The 17,886-nt window shown below is 45.5% G+C and overlaps 1 protein-coding gene across 5 annotated transcripts in view; it reads left to right on the forward strand.

The window, feature by feature from the left end:
* Positions 1-15,871, forward strand: part of zbtb46 (zinc finger and BTB domain containing 46) — a 64,816-nt gene extending 48,945 nt beyond the window's left edge. For 3 of the 5 annotated variants that reach the window (XM_058052472.1, XM_058052473.1, XM_058052471.1), the window contains exons 4-7: positions 1,394-1,693; positions 8,290-8,621; positions 9,837-9,879; positions 9,965-12,577. In XM_058052472.1, coding sequence (XP_057908455.1) covers positions 1,394-1,693; positions 8,290-8,621; positions 9,837-9,879; positions 9,965-10,689 — 1,400 coding nt within the window. In that variant the 3' untranslated portion in view covers positions 10,690-12,577. Of the gene's footprint in view, positions 1-1,393; positions 1,694-8,289; positions 8,622-9,836; positions 9,880-9,964; positions 12,578-13,638; positions 13,815-14,435 lie in introns of those variants that run through there. The other 2 variants (XM_058052475.1, XM_058052474.1) reach the window with 2 other exon arrangements.
* The last annotated feature ends 2,015 nt before the right edge of the window (positions 15,872-17,886 follow it).

Genomic DNA, 17,886 nt, shown 5'->3' on the forward strand with positions numbered 1-17,886 from the left:
TCAGGTGAATCTCACAGTGAGGGTTTTTCACGGCTGCATTCCAAAAACATGCTAGGTTAATTAGCCACTCCAAATTGTCCATAGGTATGAATGTGAGTGTGAATGGTTGTTTGTCTATATGTGCCCTGTGATTGGCTGGCCACCAGTCCAGGGTGTACCCCGCCTCTCGCCTGAAGACAGCTGGGATAGGCTCCAGCATACCCGTGACCCTCGTGAGGAAAAAGCGGTATAAAATGAATGAATGAATGAATGAATATCCCAGCATTTCTTGAATACATGCCAATATCCAAGACATCATGTATTTATTGTGTGGTCATATATCTATACCGAGCATGAAAAATGCCAAATAGTGTGTATGAGAGGGTGGTCAACATTGACCTGGTGGGCTGTGTGAAGAGGCTGCGGAGCCATCAGTATTCCAGACATGGAGGCAAACTACTGTCTGTCACCTTGACTTCCCCTGCATAAGACATGGCTGCACAGGAAACATACGTATACTACAATCTTCTTTTGGGTTTATATTCCTTCTATTCCTCTCGTATGTTCATGTTCACGTTTATTTATTACTTATTTAAGTTGGTCCTCAGCTACTCAGCACATCAACTTATTAGAATAAGTCAAAAGAAGGATGTCCAGCGCAGTCAAGTCATCCATAATTATGCATCCACAATAGTGCACATGTGTGTGTGTGTGTGTGTGTGTGTGTGTGTGTAGTTTCTGACTTGACTCGTATGAGGAAGCTGGTTGTCATCAGTAAAACGTCAATTGGGATTGAAGAGAAATGTGTATTCTCTGTGCTCGTGTGTCTATAAGAGTGTGTTCATCTGTTGTTGACGGTGTTCCACACCCACAGTGGAACCTCCAACGTTGCATCTGTTGCTGCCAGCCCATCTCCACACTCCACTTTCCTCAACACTGACAGCACAGACATAACACACACATGCGTCACGCATGCGTCTGCCTTCATAACATTCAACCTTGCATTTTAGCGGACTGGTGATGATGATGATGATGATGATGCTGATGCACATTGAGGAGCGGGCTGATGAGACGTAATGGTAGTCCGTGTGGAGCTGAGAGGGTTTACCGGAATGGCTTTAATAAGGTGTTTCTAGCGTTCTCACTCGCTGATATCGCTGTCAGGTGAAAGCTTTCAATCGCGGCAACGTTTTTGTTTGAACGCCATCCTTTTTATCGTCTCTCCAAGCCAGTCACAAATCCACGAGTGGTAGAGTACGCGGCCTACACAGGCTTGGAATCCTTGGAATGAAGTGGAAGCTACAGTGTGTGAAGCCTTGGGCGCCGCCATCTGAATATGTTCCACGAAGTGGCGTTTTGGCGATGGCAGCGATGAGTGACCGTCTTGTTCTTCTGCCGCTTCTTGTCTACTCAGGCGCAGATGTGACCGAGCCCAACAGCTCAGACAGCCGCGGCGAACGCCTAGACTTTTTCCTCAAACAGGAAGAGGCTCTGGCGGCGGAGCCGGGCTTCCTGGGTACCAACGAATCAGAGGAGGCGAGCAGAGGAGGAGGAGGAGGAGGAGGAGGCGGCTGTGGGACAATCTCGTCGGTAGCCAACCTGAAGGCGGCGTTGATGAGTAAGAACAGCTTGCTGTCACTGCGGGCTGAGATGATGGGAGATGATAACCCCCTGCTCTATGAGTACCTCCCCAAGGGAGGACACTCCCTTTCTTGTAAGTCCTTTGTTTACTAACTCACACACACCCTAAACACCCATCACTGTGGATATAAGATCATGTATGCCAGGGGTGCTCATTAAGTCGATCGCGAGCTACCCGTCGATCGCGGAGGTGGTACTGGTCGATCGCTGGTCGATCGCGGCGTGACATTAAAAAAATATCATCCCAGCATCAATGCCGTCACTTGATTGATATACAGGGCAGCCATTCAGATGACAACTGAATGTTGCCCTTCGGGCGACCAATCAAATCAAACAACGTCTCTAAGTGCAGCAGAACTTACGATGTCAGCCTATCATCCATCCCCGTTACTTGATTGACATACAGGACAACCAGTCAGATGACAACTGAATTTTGACCTTTAGGTCACCGCTCATGCGTAAACAACGATGCAAAGTGCTAAGCTAGTCGGCGAATTGCGAGATTTTAAGCCCTCGCTAAAGTTTATGGTCACTAAAATGAGTGAAGGAGCTGGACCAAGTAAAAAGGCAAAAACTGGACCAAGTAAAAAGGCAAAAAACATATCACTTCCATACGGATATGGAATATTATACGGATATTGTGATACGGATATTATCCATGACTGATAAACATTTGGAAGTGTGCTTGAGGCTGGCTATCAGCAGCTACTGTCCGGACTATGCATCCCTGGCTGGTTCAATTCAGTGCAAGTCATCAAAGTAAACTCAGGTAATTACAAAAAATGTTAATAGTTAATTATGTGTGTTTTGCAATATTGGCTCATTTGGTTATGTAAGGTACATCAACATACATTGTACGTACAAATAATCCTCAATACATTTGAAAATAAATAGATGTTTTGCATTTTTGTAGTGGGTAGATCATTTTGACTCGCTCATTTTAAAAGTAGCTCGCATGCTGAAAAAGTATGAGCACCCCTGGTGTATGCTATCGTTCTCCACTGTCACAGATACACCCAAAATATTGGATATCCTGGATACAATCTGGCACTCTAGATTGACTTATAGCTCGTTCCAAAAGTTACAGGTTTGTTCCTAAACTCTGAAAGGGTCAAAGGTAAAAAAAGGTAAAAAAAAAAATACATTTGAGAGTGCCGACCCCAAGACTTCACACATGCAGGATATAACAGGTGCTTATTAGCGCTATCATCACATAGCATGGTTTTGTTGGCTAACGTGCTATTTGAACCATTCAATATGTGGTCCACACCACCTTAACTCATCTTCAACGTTCACTAAATGGACTTGTGAGGTTACATAACGTAGCCGCGCTCTCGCTAGCCAGCCGTTTGTGTTGACTGGGAGACATGAAGCACGAGCAAACAACCATAAGCATCCTATTTTCATAGGTCTGAATCCATGTGGTTGTGTTTGCGTACGGCGCCGCCTGACTGCGTGTCGCTGCCGGTGATGACTCCTCAGCCGTGACTCAGCGTCAGAACATTTTGTTGGGATAGCTCGCGTTGTCGAGAGAACATTTGTTTTGCTTGTTTGTCAAAGTTTCTTTGAGCGTCTCACTGCAGTGCACTGTTTGTGGAAGTGTTAACAACAGGCATCAGTTCGACTCCACCGTGTCGCTTAAGTCGTGGAGATCTTTGGTGCACAACGCAGCGCCACAAAAGGGCTGCTTTGAATTTCATCGCTGAAAAAATGATAATGGTTTTATTTCATTTGAACATGCATCAGATTACAATTGAGTGCATCCCATAATCAGTTCCCAGTTCCACTCGTCCAAAAGGAGTAGGAAGAAGCAAAGCTTCATTTTATTTTAAGTTTTAATTTAAAATATTTTTTTTTTTTTAATTTAAAAAATTTAAAAATGTTTAAAATTTAAAATTTTTAAAAATTTTAATTTTTTTATTTTAAAATTTAAAAAATGTTTAAAATTTTAAATTTTTAAAATTTTTAATTTTTTTTTATTTTTAAAATTAAAAAAAATTTTAAACAATTTTTTTTTTTACATTTTTGGTCACGTATTCGGTGATATGAGCATCCAATGCCATAATGTGTACCATAGTGCGTGTCAATATAGTGATATATATAGCACATCATGACTGGTTCAAGACTCTTCATCCTTGGATTTAGCAAACATCAACTGCTTGTATTGTTTCTTGAATTGGCTCATCGTTGTGCATTGTTTGAGGGTCTTACTTGTTGTAGCAACATTGACAAATTGACAAGAATATGTACATTTTATTTAGCTGTAACTGTTTAGAACTTGGGCTGCTATTGGATAGCTGCAACCTTATTTAGAACTCCTAAGCTTTGGTTAGCATATGCATGACTTTTATAGGACCCATAATATCATGAAGTATCCTAATTAAGAATGCATGTATACGGTTTATCATTTTACCTTATGTAGTATCCATTGACGGTGTTAAACAGTCGTTGTCTTTATTTGAACGTGTAAACATTTACGTCCCTTTCGGTGTGCATGGGAAAATAACGTGTTTGAGTCTTGTGCGTTTGTGTTTCTTAGCATCTACTGGCTAGTAATTGGATCTTTTGTCCGTTGTGTGAGCTGTGTCTGTCTTTGTGCACAAAAAAAGAAAAAAGAAAAAAAAAGAGGTTGGAGGACAACTCGGGGCCCCGTCATGCCCCACTCAACTATAAAATGAAAGTCAGGGCCACAACAACTGAAAAGACGTTGCGGTGGAACACAACGTGTTAAGTGTGTGCGATTGAGATGTTTCTGTTCGTTCGAAGGGGAACGACTTGCCGTCCCTGACGGGCCCCAGACCAGACGCTTGCATACGCTCATAGAACCGCACCAGCCTTGACTGTATCCGAGTAGCACATCTGGTCAATTCACCAAAAAAGAACACATGAAGGAAAACACAGAGACATGGAAGGCTTTTTGGTCACTTATTTTGAATTGGCCTCCACCATCGGGGGTGAGGGAAATGGCCAACAGCTCCCCCTCCTCCCAGGATTTGTCCCCACGTCTAAATGAGGACATGAAATAAACAAAAGCTACCTCAGATTGCCGGGTAGAGGAGAAGTCACCCTGCTGCTCTCTGCCTCCTTGGCTCCACTTGGCCCTCGTCTTCCCCCTCTTGGTTCCTCCCTCCGTGCTTCTCCTTCACCCCTACTTCACATCCTTCCTGTCCCTTTTTTCCTTGCCTTACTCCCCCACAATCTCCCTCCCTCCCTCGGTCCATCCATCCACTTCTCCTTCACCCCTCCTTAACACTCATCTCTCACACTCTCCCTCATTACCTCCCCTTCCGACCGCCTCGTTCCCTTCCTCCTTATTTGGCTTGCTCTTGTTTCTTTGCCCCTCTGTGCTTTATTGTGGAGCATCAAAGTGCATCGGTTCAAGATCCTGGGAAAGTATTGATCATGGGGAAGGAGGGAAAGAAAGGTCACCTGGTCCAATTCAAGGGAGGCCCCTCAATGTCAGCACAAAGACTTGACTTTTTGCCACCTTTGTGTGCGACCTTTGTATCCCTTAGTGGCCTCAGACCTTTATTTATAGAGGTGGTAGAAATAACAATATATCATGGAAAATTGGCTTTTCAATGTCCTACTTTTCATATCATTCACTTTTTGATAAAGATGTCTCGGTTGTGAGCAGATTCTGCATTCTGGGTTATTGTGTGTAGCTGCTCTATAGGAGTCCATAACTCAATACAAATGGTTGCAAAATGAGCATAATAGATCCCTTTTAAGGTAAACGTGACATAAAATGTTCATTTATCGTATCATTTTTTAAATGTAATTACCAAAACATGTATGCTAATAAGTCATATATATATATATATATATATATATATATATATATATATATATAATGTTTGCTTAATATTGTAATATTTTACCCAACCTAGTGTGTAAAATGAATACGATTTTATTTCATTTTTCATAATTTTAATTATAACTTCACAAAATATGGACAATTTAGAGTCTCAACTTAACCTAGTTAATGTATGTGTTTTAATTTAATATCCCCTAATTATGAACTATTATTAACTATTATTCCTCCTAATATTAAGAGTTCATTCTCATAGAATTGTGACTTTTTCTTGTTAGAATTGTCACGGTTCGGCTTGAGAGCTTTAAAGTTCGACCCCAGGATGCAGAGAGCAGGACCAATAGCAGGTAAATAATGTTTATTCTGTGCAGTAATTGCAGCAGCAGCGAAAAGCAACTCAGGTAGCAAACAGACAAACGATAATGATCCAACAAAGGGGCGATGCACACACCTGAACTAAATACAAACACAAATTAGGGACAGGTGGGAATGATTGGGGCAACCAAGGAAGATCCATACAAAATAAGGGTGTCACAAATGGAAACTAAAGCCCAGACAGGAAACACAAACAAACTGTCACCTGGAAACCCACACAGGGCGTGACAAGAATACGACTTTTCTCTTATTATTTTGACTTTATTGTAAAGCTGTTTTTGTCCATTCATTTTTTTCTTTTTTGTTTGCATAATATTTTGACTTTATTCTAACATTGTAACTTTTTCCTCAAACTAATTTTCCAGACAGTATAACTTTATTTGTTGTTTTGTTTGTTTCTCATAATTTTACAATATATACGAGAATAAGTTATAATCTCGTATAATTTTGCCTTTATACTTGTAAATGTACAGCTGATATTTTATATTTGTTGTTTTTTAAATATTCTTGTTAAATGTTATGTTTATAATGTGCTGTGGGCTAATTAAACCAAACAGCCGCGGGTCGCAAATGGCCTCCAACCGCACTTTGGACTCCCCTGGTTTAGCACATCAAAGTGGAAAACATTCAAACTCAAGAAACAAATGTAATTCATGTTCGAGTGCCTTGGTTGGTGCTGCTGTTTTGGTTAGCAGTGGAGTTTGAACCTGATCAGCAGTTAACTCTTTCATGTCCACACGACCTTTTCCAAGGGAGTTTTTATTCCATTGTTATATTTGGAATTTGCTACGAACCTGACCCTCACCTTGTTGACCACACGTGTAATTCCAATGTACCTGTCTGCTGTCTCGTGTAAAGGGTCACGGACAACACGCTTCAAAGCATGCGGTACTTCAAAAATACCGTGCAGACAACCAGTCCGTCAGTCAGCCTCTCCGGTTCAATTCAGATCCATGGGATTTGACCCTTTGTGTGTTACGCAATCCAAGTCAGACAGTGGATTTGGCCAGACCAGCCCTCGTGCACCTGTCCACTCTGACACCGTGCTGAACATCCAATTAACTACAGGGATCATACCGACGTTCCTGAATGGGACCTTTTATGCTTTTGACACTTTTATCAACGATAGTCCACCCTGGACTGGTGGCCAGCCAATCACAGGGCACATATAGACAAACAACCATTCACACTCACATTCATACCTATGGACAATTTGGAGTGGCCAATTAACCTAGCATGTTTTTGGAATGTGGGAGGAAACATGTGGGAATGTGGGAAAGAACATGCAATGCAAACAAAACCACACAGAGATGGCCGAGGGTGGAATTGAACCCTGGTCTCCTAGCTGTGAGGTCTGCGCGCTAATCACTAGACCACTATGCAGCCTTGCTTTGTGTTTGAAATACAGTTTGAATACAGTAATAGTACTGTAGTACTGTAGTACTGTAGCACTGTAAGCTCTCATAATGGCTGACATTAGGTTCTGTGGAGATCCACCTGATGAATTGATTAGTGTGTAATATTTCATATCGCTTTCTCCTTCACCGTGCCCCCCCCCCCCCTCTCTGTTTGGCTCCTCCTGTTGCTGCCAGAGGTGGGAAAGAGAATGGGAGTTGAGCGTCCGTGTGTGTTCCCAGTAAGTGGGAGTGTCGGGTGCAGTTGTTCAACATTCCAGGAATCCATCCACGGTCAAGCTTCCATGTTGTATGATTCTGTCTATTGTGTAGAGGAGGGCCATGAACGCCCCCCCCCCCTCTCCCCCCCACTGCATAACTCTGCTGCCCACACTGGCACGTATCCGCAACGCTCTCAATCCACAGTCCATGCAATGCATTGTGTGATAATGAATATCAACGTGGAGAAAAGGGCGAGCTGGAATCATGAAGTGGGAATAGTAATCGTGAGGGCTGGGATTTTTTTTTTTTATCCAAATCTTTGAGTGTAAACTTGTTGCTGTTGAACATCCTCCCTGGTTGATGTCCTTTGGCCCTGCCAATACACAAAGTCTTGGATGTGAGCTGCAAGATGGCTCGTCTCCAAAACAACCTCCCTCCACGCTACAGAGGATCCTCCAGCCCTCGCCTTATATGCATTTTACCCACTCACAGAGCTGCGGCACACACACACACACACACGCACACACACACACACACACGCACACACACGGCCATCCTGTGTGCATCATGTGGGTGGAAGGAGAAGGAGAAGGAGAGCAGAGGAGCAAATGGAAAAGAGAAAGAAAAGAAGCCTCCTCAGCCTTTCCCCTCGGCTGCTGGAAAGTGAAACTTCACAGTTTTTTCTTCCTCCCCCTCTTCATCGTGTTTGATAGTGCAGCACTGGCAGCCACCGTGTGCCCGCCACCACCCCCCCGCGTACCCCCCCTGCCCACTCTCGCCTGTTATGTTGTGGTGGCCAGCTGCTAGCAGAGTATGCAGTTGTACGTGAGTGGGTGGGTGAGACTCGTTTCCTGTGTTCCTCAGGGCTCCACTCCAACAACTACTGCAGCACACTCCGGCCGGGGGCCACGGGGGCCACGGGGGCCGCAGGGGCCGCAGGGGCCGCTATTCATAACAAACAGGGGGCTGGCTCCTCTCCTGCTCCTACTCTTCTTCCTCCTCATCTTCCATCAACACCACCACCATCATCATCATCAACATCATCCTACCGCCCACCCTCTCCACGGCACCCCACCGAGCCCCGGCCCCTGGAGGCCACCGGTTTGCGGGCGGGGGCATCCGGGCTGCACTCAGACACCCTGGACATGGAAGTAGAAGAGGCCCCCGAGGGCCTGGCGCCCTCCACCCTGCCTGAGGTAAGCAGTCCAAGTCCTGATTTGACTCCAGGGGTGGAGTCCGGTCTTTGGGTAGCGCCCCCCCCCACGTGGATCAAACGTTGGTTCCTGTGAATAGTTGGGAGCATTCGCGGGAACGCCTCACCTTGTCGGAGTAAACTCCCTCAGGGGTTGAGTGACGATGGCGTAGAAAGTGACGTGATGTGACGGAGGGGGGGGGGGGGGGGGGGATGATGCAATAGAGACACTTTCTACCCTCCATCATCCCTCCATCATCCCTCCATCCGCTTTTCATTTGGAATCTCGTTGCTTTTTATTTCTTTCCAGATATCTTTTGTCATAGATTTGTTGTTCATATAGCTAGACACGAAGCGCTAGTGCTAACGTAGCTGGATACTTCCTGTGTGTGCTCTAAGGTAGCAGATAGCCACCTAGCTAGTCGTAGAAGACAATAGCCACGTTTACATGAGGAGTTTTTCTCTTTCTGAATGGAATCTGGTATCCATGGAAAGGAATATTCCAATGGCGTGTCTACATGCGCCGCTATAATCAACCAGAATAGTCAATAGGGCATGCCCAGTAAAGCGTAAACACCAACATCACGTGATACCGACTTCCTGGAGTTTTTCTTTCTTTCTGACAACTTTCCGATTGAGCGGGTACAAGATGCCTCAATCGGATTGGGGAAAGGAATATTCCACCCCTGGGAATCCCATGATATATTCATTGGGATTGGGAATGAGGTGTATACAAAGGTTCCATTCTTTCCCTTTGAGCAAATAACCGTAATGGAATTGGAATATTTGTGTCCATGTCAACGTGGCTATTGAGAGGTTTGCTCTTGCAGCTTAAGATTAATTTTTTTGTGCTCTTCGGTGTACGTCCGTGTGGGCGTGGCCGAGTGTGGCGGTGGCGTGGCTGAGTGTGATTTTATGTGGTCAGCCTTTATAGGAGGCGTGTTTGATTCTCAACAAGTGTCCATATATCTGCGGACAAGCCATCTGTTTGCCCAGTGCATGGTGTTGGTCTCTCAGCATGGAATGGGGGGGGGGGTCAGGATTCAGGATTCAGGATTCAGTTTAGACCAAAGATATCGTTACTGCAGGCCAAGCTAGGTTGTCATTCCAAAGACATTTAGTGTATTGACGTCTAGCGGTATTCCCAGCTTGCATGCCCAGACCTCTCATACACTCGCTTTCAGTTCTTGTGGCATAACGGGATCTTCTGTGCTTTCAGGATGGTGGGAAAGACAAGGACGAAGTGAAGGACTACAACGCAGGTAACATCCAGGATATAATACCATGGTAGGACGTTTCTGATGGTGTACATTTCACTCCATTTGGTTCCTTTTCTCTGTGCTGCAGCTTTGGAAGGCGCCCGGTCTCCTATGGGGAGGGATCAGATGGCCAAAGGGACTTTAACAGCGCCGACATTCGTTGCGGGCAAAGGGACTAAATCAGGGGTCCGACCAGAGCCCGGTGCCTGGAACTCGCAGGGGTTTTCCTGCTCCCTGTGCAAGCGGCTGTTCAACAGTCTGGAAGATCTGAGGGAGCACGAGTACGGCCACACCTTGTCGCTCATGGCGATGTCCCTGGACTGGTCGGGCATCCACAGTTCCTTCAACCAACCCCGCCATCAGCCCCAGTCCCAGTTTCTGCACTACCCGGAGTCTCTGTATCGCACCGCGATGGCCGAGGCCGCCCCGGCACGCTACCTCTGCTCGCAGTGTCCGGCCAGTTTCACCCTCAAGTCCAACGCCGACCGCCACGAGAAGACCATCCACTTCAAGAAGAAGCTCATGCAGTGTGTGTACTGTTTGAAGTATTTCAGGGACCGCACAGACCTGCACAGGCACCTCTCCTCGGTCCACTCCAAGGAGAGGGACCACATCTGCCCGGCCTGCGCCAAGTCCTTTAGCACCCAGAAGAACCTGGCCACCCACGTTAAAGTCTGCTGCCAGGTGGGGGCCGGGCCGGGGGGCAGCAGTGGCATGGAAACGTCTCAGGGTGGGGTTGAACTTCCTTTATGGAGGCTTTCTGAACAGGTGGAAGTTGAAAGTAACCGTAACGTCGTGGATGTGGAGAACTGAGTCATATTTATCCAAATCCACTTCATTTATTGAACACGTTTTATATTTATCCAAATTCATTTATTTCCATTTATTGAACACGTTTTACATTTATCCAAATTTTTTTTTTGTTTTATCAACAGTTTCCAAAGTCCTGCACAGACTAGAAAAATAAAATACAATAAATAAAAGTACAAATTGAATTTAATCCAAAACTAAAAGATCAAATCAGAAATAAAATAGTAAAATAGATATTAAAATATTAAAAACAAGAAGCAAAGCAATTAAAGTATAAGAAATAAAAAGAAAGAACTAAAAGACTTAGGACCCAACGACTCACTACGAGTTAAAAGCCAGAGAATAAAATTGTGTTTTAAGACGAGACTTAAAGCTTTCGATGTTGGGGGCCTTTTTTACTCGGAGGGGGGGGTCCCATAGCTTGGGGCCAAACACAGAAAAGACCTGGTCTCCTCTGGTCCCCCCTGGTCTTAAGTCTCGTCCTGGGCACCACAAGTTGGAGCTGGCCCTCGGACCTCAGTGACCATGCTGGAGATATTTCGAGGCAGCGGCCCATGCCACTAATAGGATGGGAAATTATTTTTGAACAACTCGAACTTGAACAACGACGGTAAGACGGTAGTTTAATTTCGTTGGGAAAATCGTCTACTCAAAGCTCGTCTTATTGAATGTGCTGAATTTAGGTTTTCCGTAGTTCAGATCAGGACTGATAAGACTAGTTTGCAGCGCCGGGTGAGAAGACAGTACAGCTGAGACGTATAAGCGACGGGGTCCACAACCAAAACCACATAATCCTCCATAAGTTCCTCTGAATCAGCTGAAGAAGCCCAACTCCAACAGTTCAAGTCCGCCAGGCTTCTCCACGGCTCAGCACTCTACCCAACCACACCACCTGCAGGACACTGAGTGTACTGCAAGCCGTGGGCACACACGCACTTTGAAATAAGATGCTTTAAAATGTCAATTCAGGAGAACGTTGATGTTTGCGTTGTTGACCCGGAGGAGGAGGTCCAGTAGGAGTCGCTAGTGTTACGTAATAAGCTGGACCCCCGTCACACGTCGCTAACGGAAGGGCGGAGCTCCACAGGACAAAGCCAGCTAAAACAATAGCGGTGGGAGTCAGGTGGGGGTTGGGTGGTGTCATCTTCTGTCGTCCATCTTGGCTGGACTTCTTAGCCGCACAGAATCAGCCAATGATTGGTTCTTCATGACAACGGGCCTCTTTAACCCTTGACCCTTCCACTGAGGAAATGAGCACGGAGGGGGGGGGGGCGTGCCCTTTAAAGCGTATGATTGTAGCCATGCAGGAACATCAGAGTGGTCCCGACCAGAAGAAAGGAAAAGGCTGCATGAAGAAGCAAAAGGCAGACATTGGTCGGAGCGCGTCTGCAGGATATTGGACCAGGCTTTATTAAATCCACACTGCTGTCTGCCAAAGATTTTCTCCCGAGACCTTACAGCGAACCTTTACTCTGTAACTTGAAAGCAACATCTCAAACCAGAATCTCAAACATCTCAGACGACCGCCTTGCCGTCATTTGCACCCGTGATGATGGCAAAGACCACGGATCTTCTGAATGAGCTTCACGCCAGCCAGTAGAAGCTGAGTCAGCTTCATTGTGGGACTGATGCCCTTTCTTTCCACACCAGCCCCCCTCCCTTCAGACCTGAATTCCCCTTCCTCAGGTAGCACTCGGTGTCCTGAGCGTTGAGAGAAGTCGGGAGTTAATCAGGAAGCGGATCCATGGGAATGGCTTTTTTAAAAAAGTGCATCCTGTACAGTATATATTTTGCTATGAATATTCAAGATGTATTACTCTTTGAAAAAGGTGCTGTAAAATAATAAGATGTACTTTTACAATACTGCAATTAAACTATGAAAACATGGCGACTTGCGTGTGGGGGGTGGTTTTGTTTTTGCTTTATCCAGGAGTTACTCACTTCCATCACACAACGTTGTTAATATGGTAATGGTAATGCTAATGCTAATGCTAACGCTAATGCTAACGCTAACAGTAATGGTTTAATTTTATTTGAACATGTATCAGATTCCAATTGAGTGCATCCCATAATCAGTTCCCAGTTCCACATGTCCAAAAGGAGTAGGAAGAAGCAAAGCTTATTAAATCCTACCCCTCCATCTGCTACTTTTACATTTGTTCACTTCCTGCTTTCCTAATATGGTTTAAGTTTTGGGTTTTTTTTAATTAAAAAAAATGTATTAAATATTTTTTTTTTTAATTAATTTTTTTTTTTTTTTACATTTAAAAAAAATGTTTTCGTCCGGTACCGAAGTACTCGGTGATATGAGCGTCCAATGACATAATGGGTACCATAGTAACTGTCTATATATGTCAATGCAGTGGCTTTTACTGTTTGTCTTCTTGCATGTTTTTTTTTGTGTATTCTTTGCTTTTCTCAGAGCAGAAGTCATTGTGATGATGGAGGTAATCATTTTATCTATCCATCTATTAAATGTGCTAAATTTCATAGTCACACACTCCCACGTCTCACACACTCCCCGTCGCTATTTAAGACTAGACTGACTTTACCTCACCTGACATTCACCCACAAAAAGTGTCATTTCTGTTGGAACGTTCCCGTATTATTCCTGTAGCGTGTGGTTTGATTTCCCTGGTGTGTCTTTGTGTTTGTGGTCGTGCGTGTTGTCTGTCGCTGATACCTCCACAACATCGACGGCAGACCGACCGGAGTGTCAGTGTTTATAGTATCTCTTTTCCTTTCATGCTGTAGTATAGAAAAATGTCCGTTACCAGGGCAACCGTAGCTTCCACCGGGGATGGGGGGGTGGCCGTGGGGATTGATGATACATTTCTATCCAGCGTGCCTCTAATTAAATGTAATAAGAGGAAAGCGATGTCTGCGTTTATTTAAAAGAGCTTCCCTTCTCTGCGCTCTAATCTTTTCCTTGTGTTGGCTTTGTCCCTGCAGTGAATGACTTCACGGTGATCCGTAAAAAGTTCAAGTGCCCCTACTGCAGTTTCTCTGCGATGCACCAGTGCATCCTCAAGAGACACATGCGCTCCCACACTGGCGAGAGGCCCTACCCGTGTGACATCTGTGGCAAGAAGTTCACCAGGAGGGAGCACATGAAGAGACACACGCTGGTGAGTACGATTCCTTGCATCACCACTAGGGGACACGCACACACACACACACACACACACACACACGCACACACACACACACACACACACACACACACACACACGCACACGCACACACACACACGAAGCTGTGCCGGACCAGCCAACGTACGATACTTCAACATGTAACTGGAAAGGCAGACCTATTATTATATTACACCTATTATGCTATTTCAAGTCTTTGTATTGAGTTGGGGACTCCTGTAGAGCAGCTACACACAATAACCAGCGCAGAAAACCTTTTAGATTTTCCAGAATCTGCACCTATTCCCGATCAGAGGTTTTTCCTTTGTTTATTTATTTATTCCAGGGCTGCACGGTGTTTAAGTGGTTAACACACAGGCCTCACAGCTAGGAGACCCGAGTTCGATTCCACCCTCGGCCATCTCTGTGTGGAGTTTGCATGTTCTCCCCGTGCATGCGTGGGTTTTGCACCGCCCACATTCCAAAAACATGCTAGGTTAATTAGCCACTCCAAATTGTCCATAGGTATGAATGTGAGTGTGAATGGTTGTTTGACTATATGTGCCCTGGGATTGGCCGCTAGCCGCTGACGTGCGTTCCTGCGTTTCCACCTCTCAGGTCCACAGTAAAGACAAGAAGTACGTGTGCAAAGTGTGCAGCCGTGTCTTCATGTCAGCAGCCAGCGTGGGAATCAAACACGGCTCCCGTCGCCACGGAGTCTGCGCCGACTGCTCCGGTCGAGGCATAGCGGCGCTGCTGGATCACAGCGGCGAAGTGGGAGGAGACATCTCCCCCGAGGAAGAGCTGTACCCGGTCGATCGCTTCCACGACGATCAGGCCGAGTGTGACGGCGACGGGGAGGGCGAGGAGGAGATGATGGTGGAAGGAGATGGCGAGATGATGGGAGAAGCCGAGGAGGACGCGGCCAAGTGGAAGGACTCGGGGATAACGGCCAAGGCTCAGCGAGAGCTGGACAATGAGAAGGAGGAGAGCGACTCCTCGGCACAAGAAGGAGAACAGCAGAATGGAAGTGAGAGGGACTTTTCTTGGATCTCCTAGAAGCTCCTAAACTCGTCTTTTTGCGGCTCCGCAACCGATCTTGAAGATCTTTGGAGATCTTCCAGGCCCCTCCTGACTCCTACTGATGCAGCGGGGTGATGCGCGACAATGATTCATGGCACACGCTCCAAAATGGCTGAAGGAGGAACGTCTTTGTGCTTACCTCCTTTGACTTCTGATGCAGTTTTATCCTCCACTCGCCCAACAGGATCTGGCCTGCAACTTTGTGTTTGCCGTCACAATCACCATGGAAACCCAGGGAATGCTCAGTCGAGGGGGGGGGGGGGGGCGTGGAAATCTTAATCTATTGCAACGCTCCACACGTCTGAGGACCAGGACGTCCAAGGGCACACTGTGGTCAAGTCCTACTGCCGCAGACCTGCACTTTAGCTCCGCCCCCCCAGCCTTGGTTTACATCTCCAATCAGGTCTCGGTGACCGCACCTACCTTTAAGAATTGGCCGTCCTGCTGGCTGACCCCCCCGCACCCCCACCCCCACCACGGAGAAACCTTATATAGCGTTTGGTGGCCTGGGGGGTACGGAAGGGGTTCGTCATTGTCCTTTTAGTTGGGAGCACGATTCTACGCTCGAGTGGTGTTTTTTTGTGACACGTGTACATAGAACGGAGGACCTCACCTTGGTGGGCTCCTGGACCCCGTGGATGGCTCCTGGACCCCGTGGATGGCTCCTGGACCCCGTGGATGGCTCCTGGACCCCGTGGATGGCTCCTGGACCCCGTGGATGGCTCCTGGACCTTTCCCGTCTCCAGCTGGGATTCCGACTGGAGGCTGGGACACGACGCGGCTGCCTTTTGTTGTTTTCCATTTCTTTCCCGTTTATTTCCAATATGCAGAATTTGGTTGAAGCATGGAAAAGCTTCATCGGCTCGGAAGAAAACGGTGGAAGTTGAAGTTCAGTCCTTTTTGCTTTGTTTTTGTATTTATTGGAGGTCTGCTGTGGGGTCTGCTGTGGACTCTTTAAAGTCCGTATGCAAGGGGGGGCGAGGGGGGGGGGCGAGGGAGGGGGGGGGCTTACATCTCAATGTTTGACAAAGTTGTTGGAGTGCGGCTGATGTCTTATTATGATTATCACAACTGTGATTCCTGTTGGTGATGTTACTATTATGATTATTATGATTATGATTATTCTAAGTGCTGAATGCTAAGCTTTACTGTATGCTCTTTTGGAGATATTTTATATCTTGTACAATTGGGAAAAAAAAGCTTTTATACGTTGCCTTGTTGTGGACAGCAAGCCATGGGGGGCTTTTATCAACCTTTTTATTGTGCCAGTTGATGCTTTTTTCTGTCGTATTTGCTTTTTTCTTTCTACGGGGCGGGGGGGCGGGGGGGTAAACACCGTTTGATATCGATGTCGACATACAGTATATTCCGCACACGCTTTGGCATCACTAATGTACACTAATTGATGAATATTGAACCAAAAACAATCTAGTACCTTGTATACTTAAGTGCTTTTTGTTCCATCGTGTGCAGGTGCTTTTTTTTTTGTTTTGATATATTGGAGTGGTTTTCTTGTTGTATTTATTTTCTTGGTAAAAGTGTTCTTATTGTGAATATGAAGGGCTGTGTGCTTCGCTTTGTCATGACACACAATCAAAGGGGAAGAATTCAGCGTGCAGACAAAAAAACACTTTGCTGCGTTTCTACCTGGCCACGCTTTTGCCGGCTCATTTGCATAAAAGGGAAAGCACACATGAAGGCCTCGCTCCAAAACGTGCCGTGGACTGCACCTCCCACTGGGATTTTACTTTTGTTTATTATTTATTGTTCACCCATTTATCAGATCAGATCGTTGAAAAGGTGGAATTTCAATGAATGTTTATTGTGAGTGGAAGATGCCCATCATGTGTGCGTGTGTGTGCGTGTGTGTGTTTGTGTGTGTGTGTTTGTGTGTGTGTGTGTGTGACAAACTCTCCTCACCTTGACCTCGTCTTCTTCCTCATACTGCAAACCGGGTTGTACTTCAGGAAAACGTCTGCCATCAACCTCTTCAAATATGTGCCTCGATGACCTGCGTGCTTGAGCGAAGTTGGCTGACGATGATGATGATGATTATTATTATCATTATTATTATTATTATTATTATGACCTTGTTAAAGATAACTGAAATCATATGAAAAAAATTCCCAGACAAATCAAAAATAGGTGAATTGATTTCCCTTCCCGTCGTGTTTTTTTTTTTTGTGCCCATCTGTGTTGTGTTCTCTTTTTCCTCGCTTGTGGTCTTTTAGAGCGCGTCTGTGTTACGTCATACCAAAGCAACGTCTTCAGCATCTGCACACGACTGTCTCATTCCACACGATGCAAAACTGGAAGTGTTGGCCCTACTGCAGATGATTTATGGGTATTGTCGGCTATCGTTGGCTATCGTTAGCTATCGTCGGCTATCGTCGGCTATCGTCGGCTATCGTCGGCTATCGTCGGCTATCGTCGGCTATCGTCGGGTGCGGACATGTTGCCTGTACAGCTGGATCGGCATGTGCAAATCATGAAGCCATAGATCTGGGTATGTTTATTGTATGCTATATTTCCCAAATTGGCGCCTTTTACTTTAGAGTGTGTTCTTCTACTAAGAGTGGTGTGTGTATATCTTCCTATATATGAATTTATATGACTATTATATTATTTATTTTCTCTCCACTTTAAGAGGGTCTTTGATTTGTACAAGGTCGCACTTGAAGCTTGAGCTTTGTTTATTTTCACTGAGAATATTGTTCAAACTGACTTTATATTGATGATCAATAACTCGTGTTTGTAACAAAATGTGTTGAAATTACCCAAAAAAAGAAAGCTGTCCTGTCTTTTTTGGGTTGTTTTTTTTTTTTTTGGGACGCAGAGGAAGTGCTCTTGTGCAGATGTTTTTGGGTTGATGGTTCTGGTCGCTAAACATTTTTACAGACTTTACCAACCATGAGCCTCCAGTTTTGATGTTGGCTGAGCGAGCCTCTTTCTAACGTCATGTTGCTTGACTATTATTTGCAAAAAC

Source organism: Doryrhamphus excisus, chromosome 16 (genome assembly GCF_030265055.1).
Source record: "Doryrhamphus excisus isolate RoL2022-K1 chromosome 16, RoL_Dexc_1.0, whole genome shotgun sequence".
Lineage (NCBI taxonomy): Eukaryota > Metazoa > Chordata > Actinopteri > Syngnathiformes > Syngnathidae > Doryrhamphus > Doryrhamphus excisus.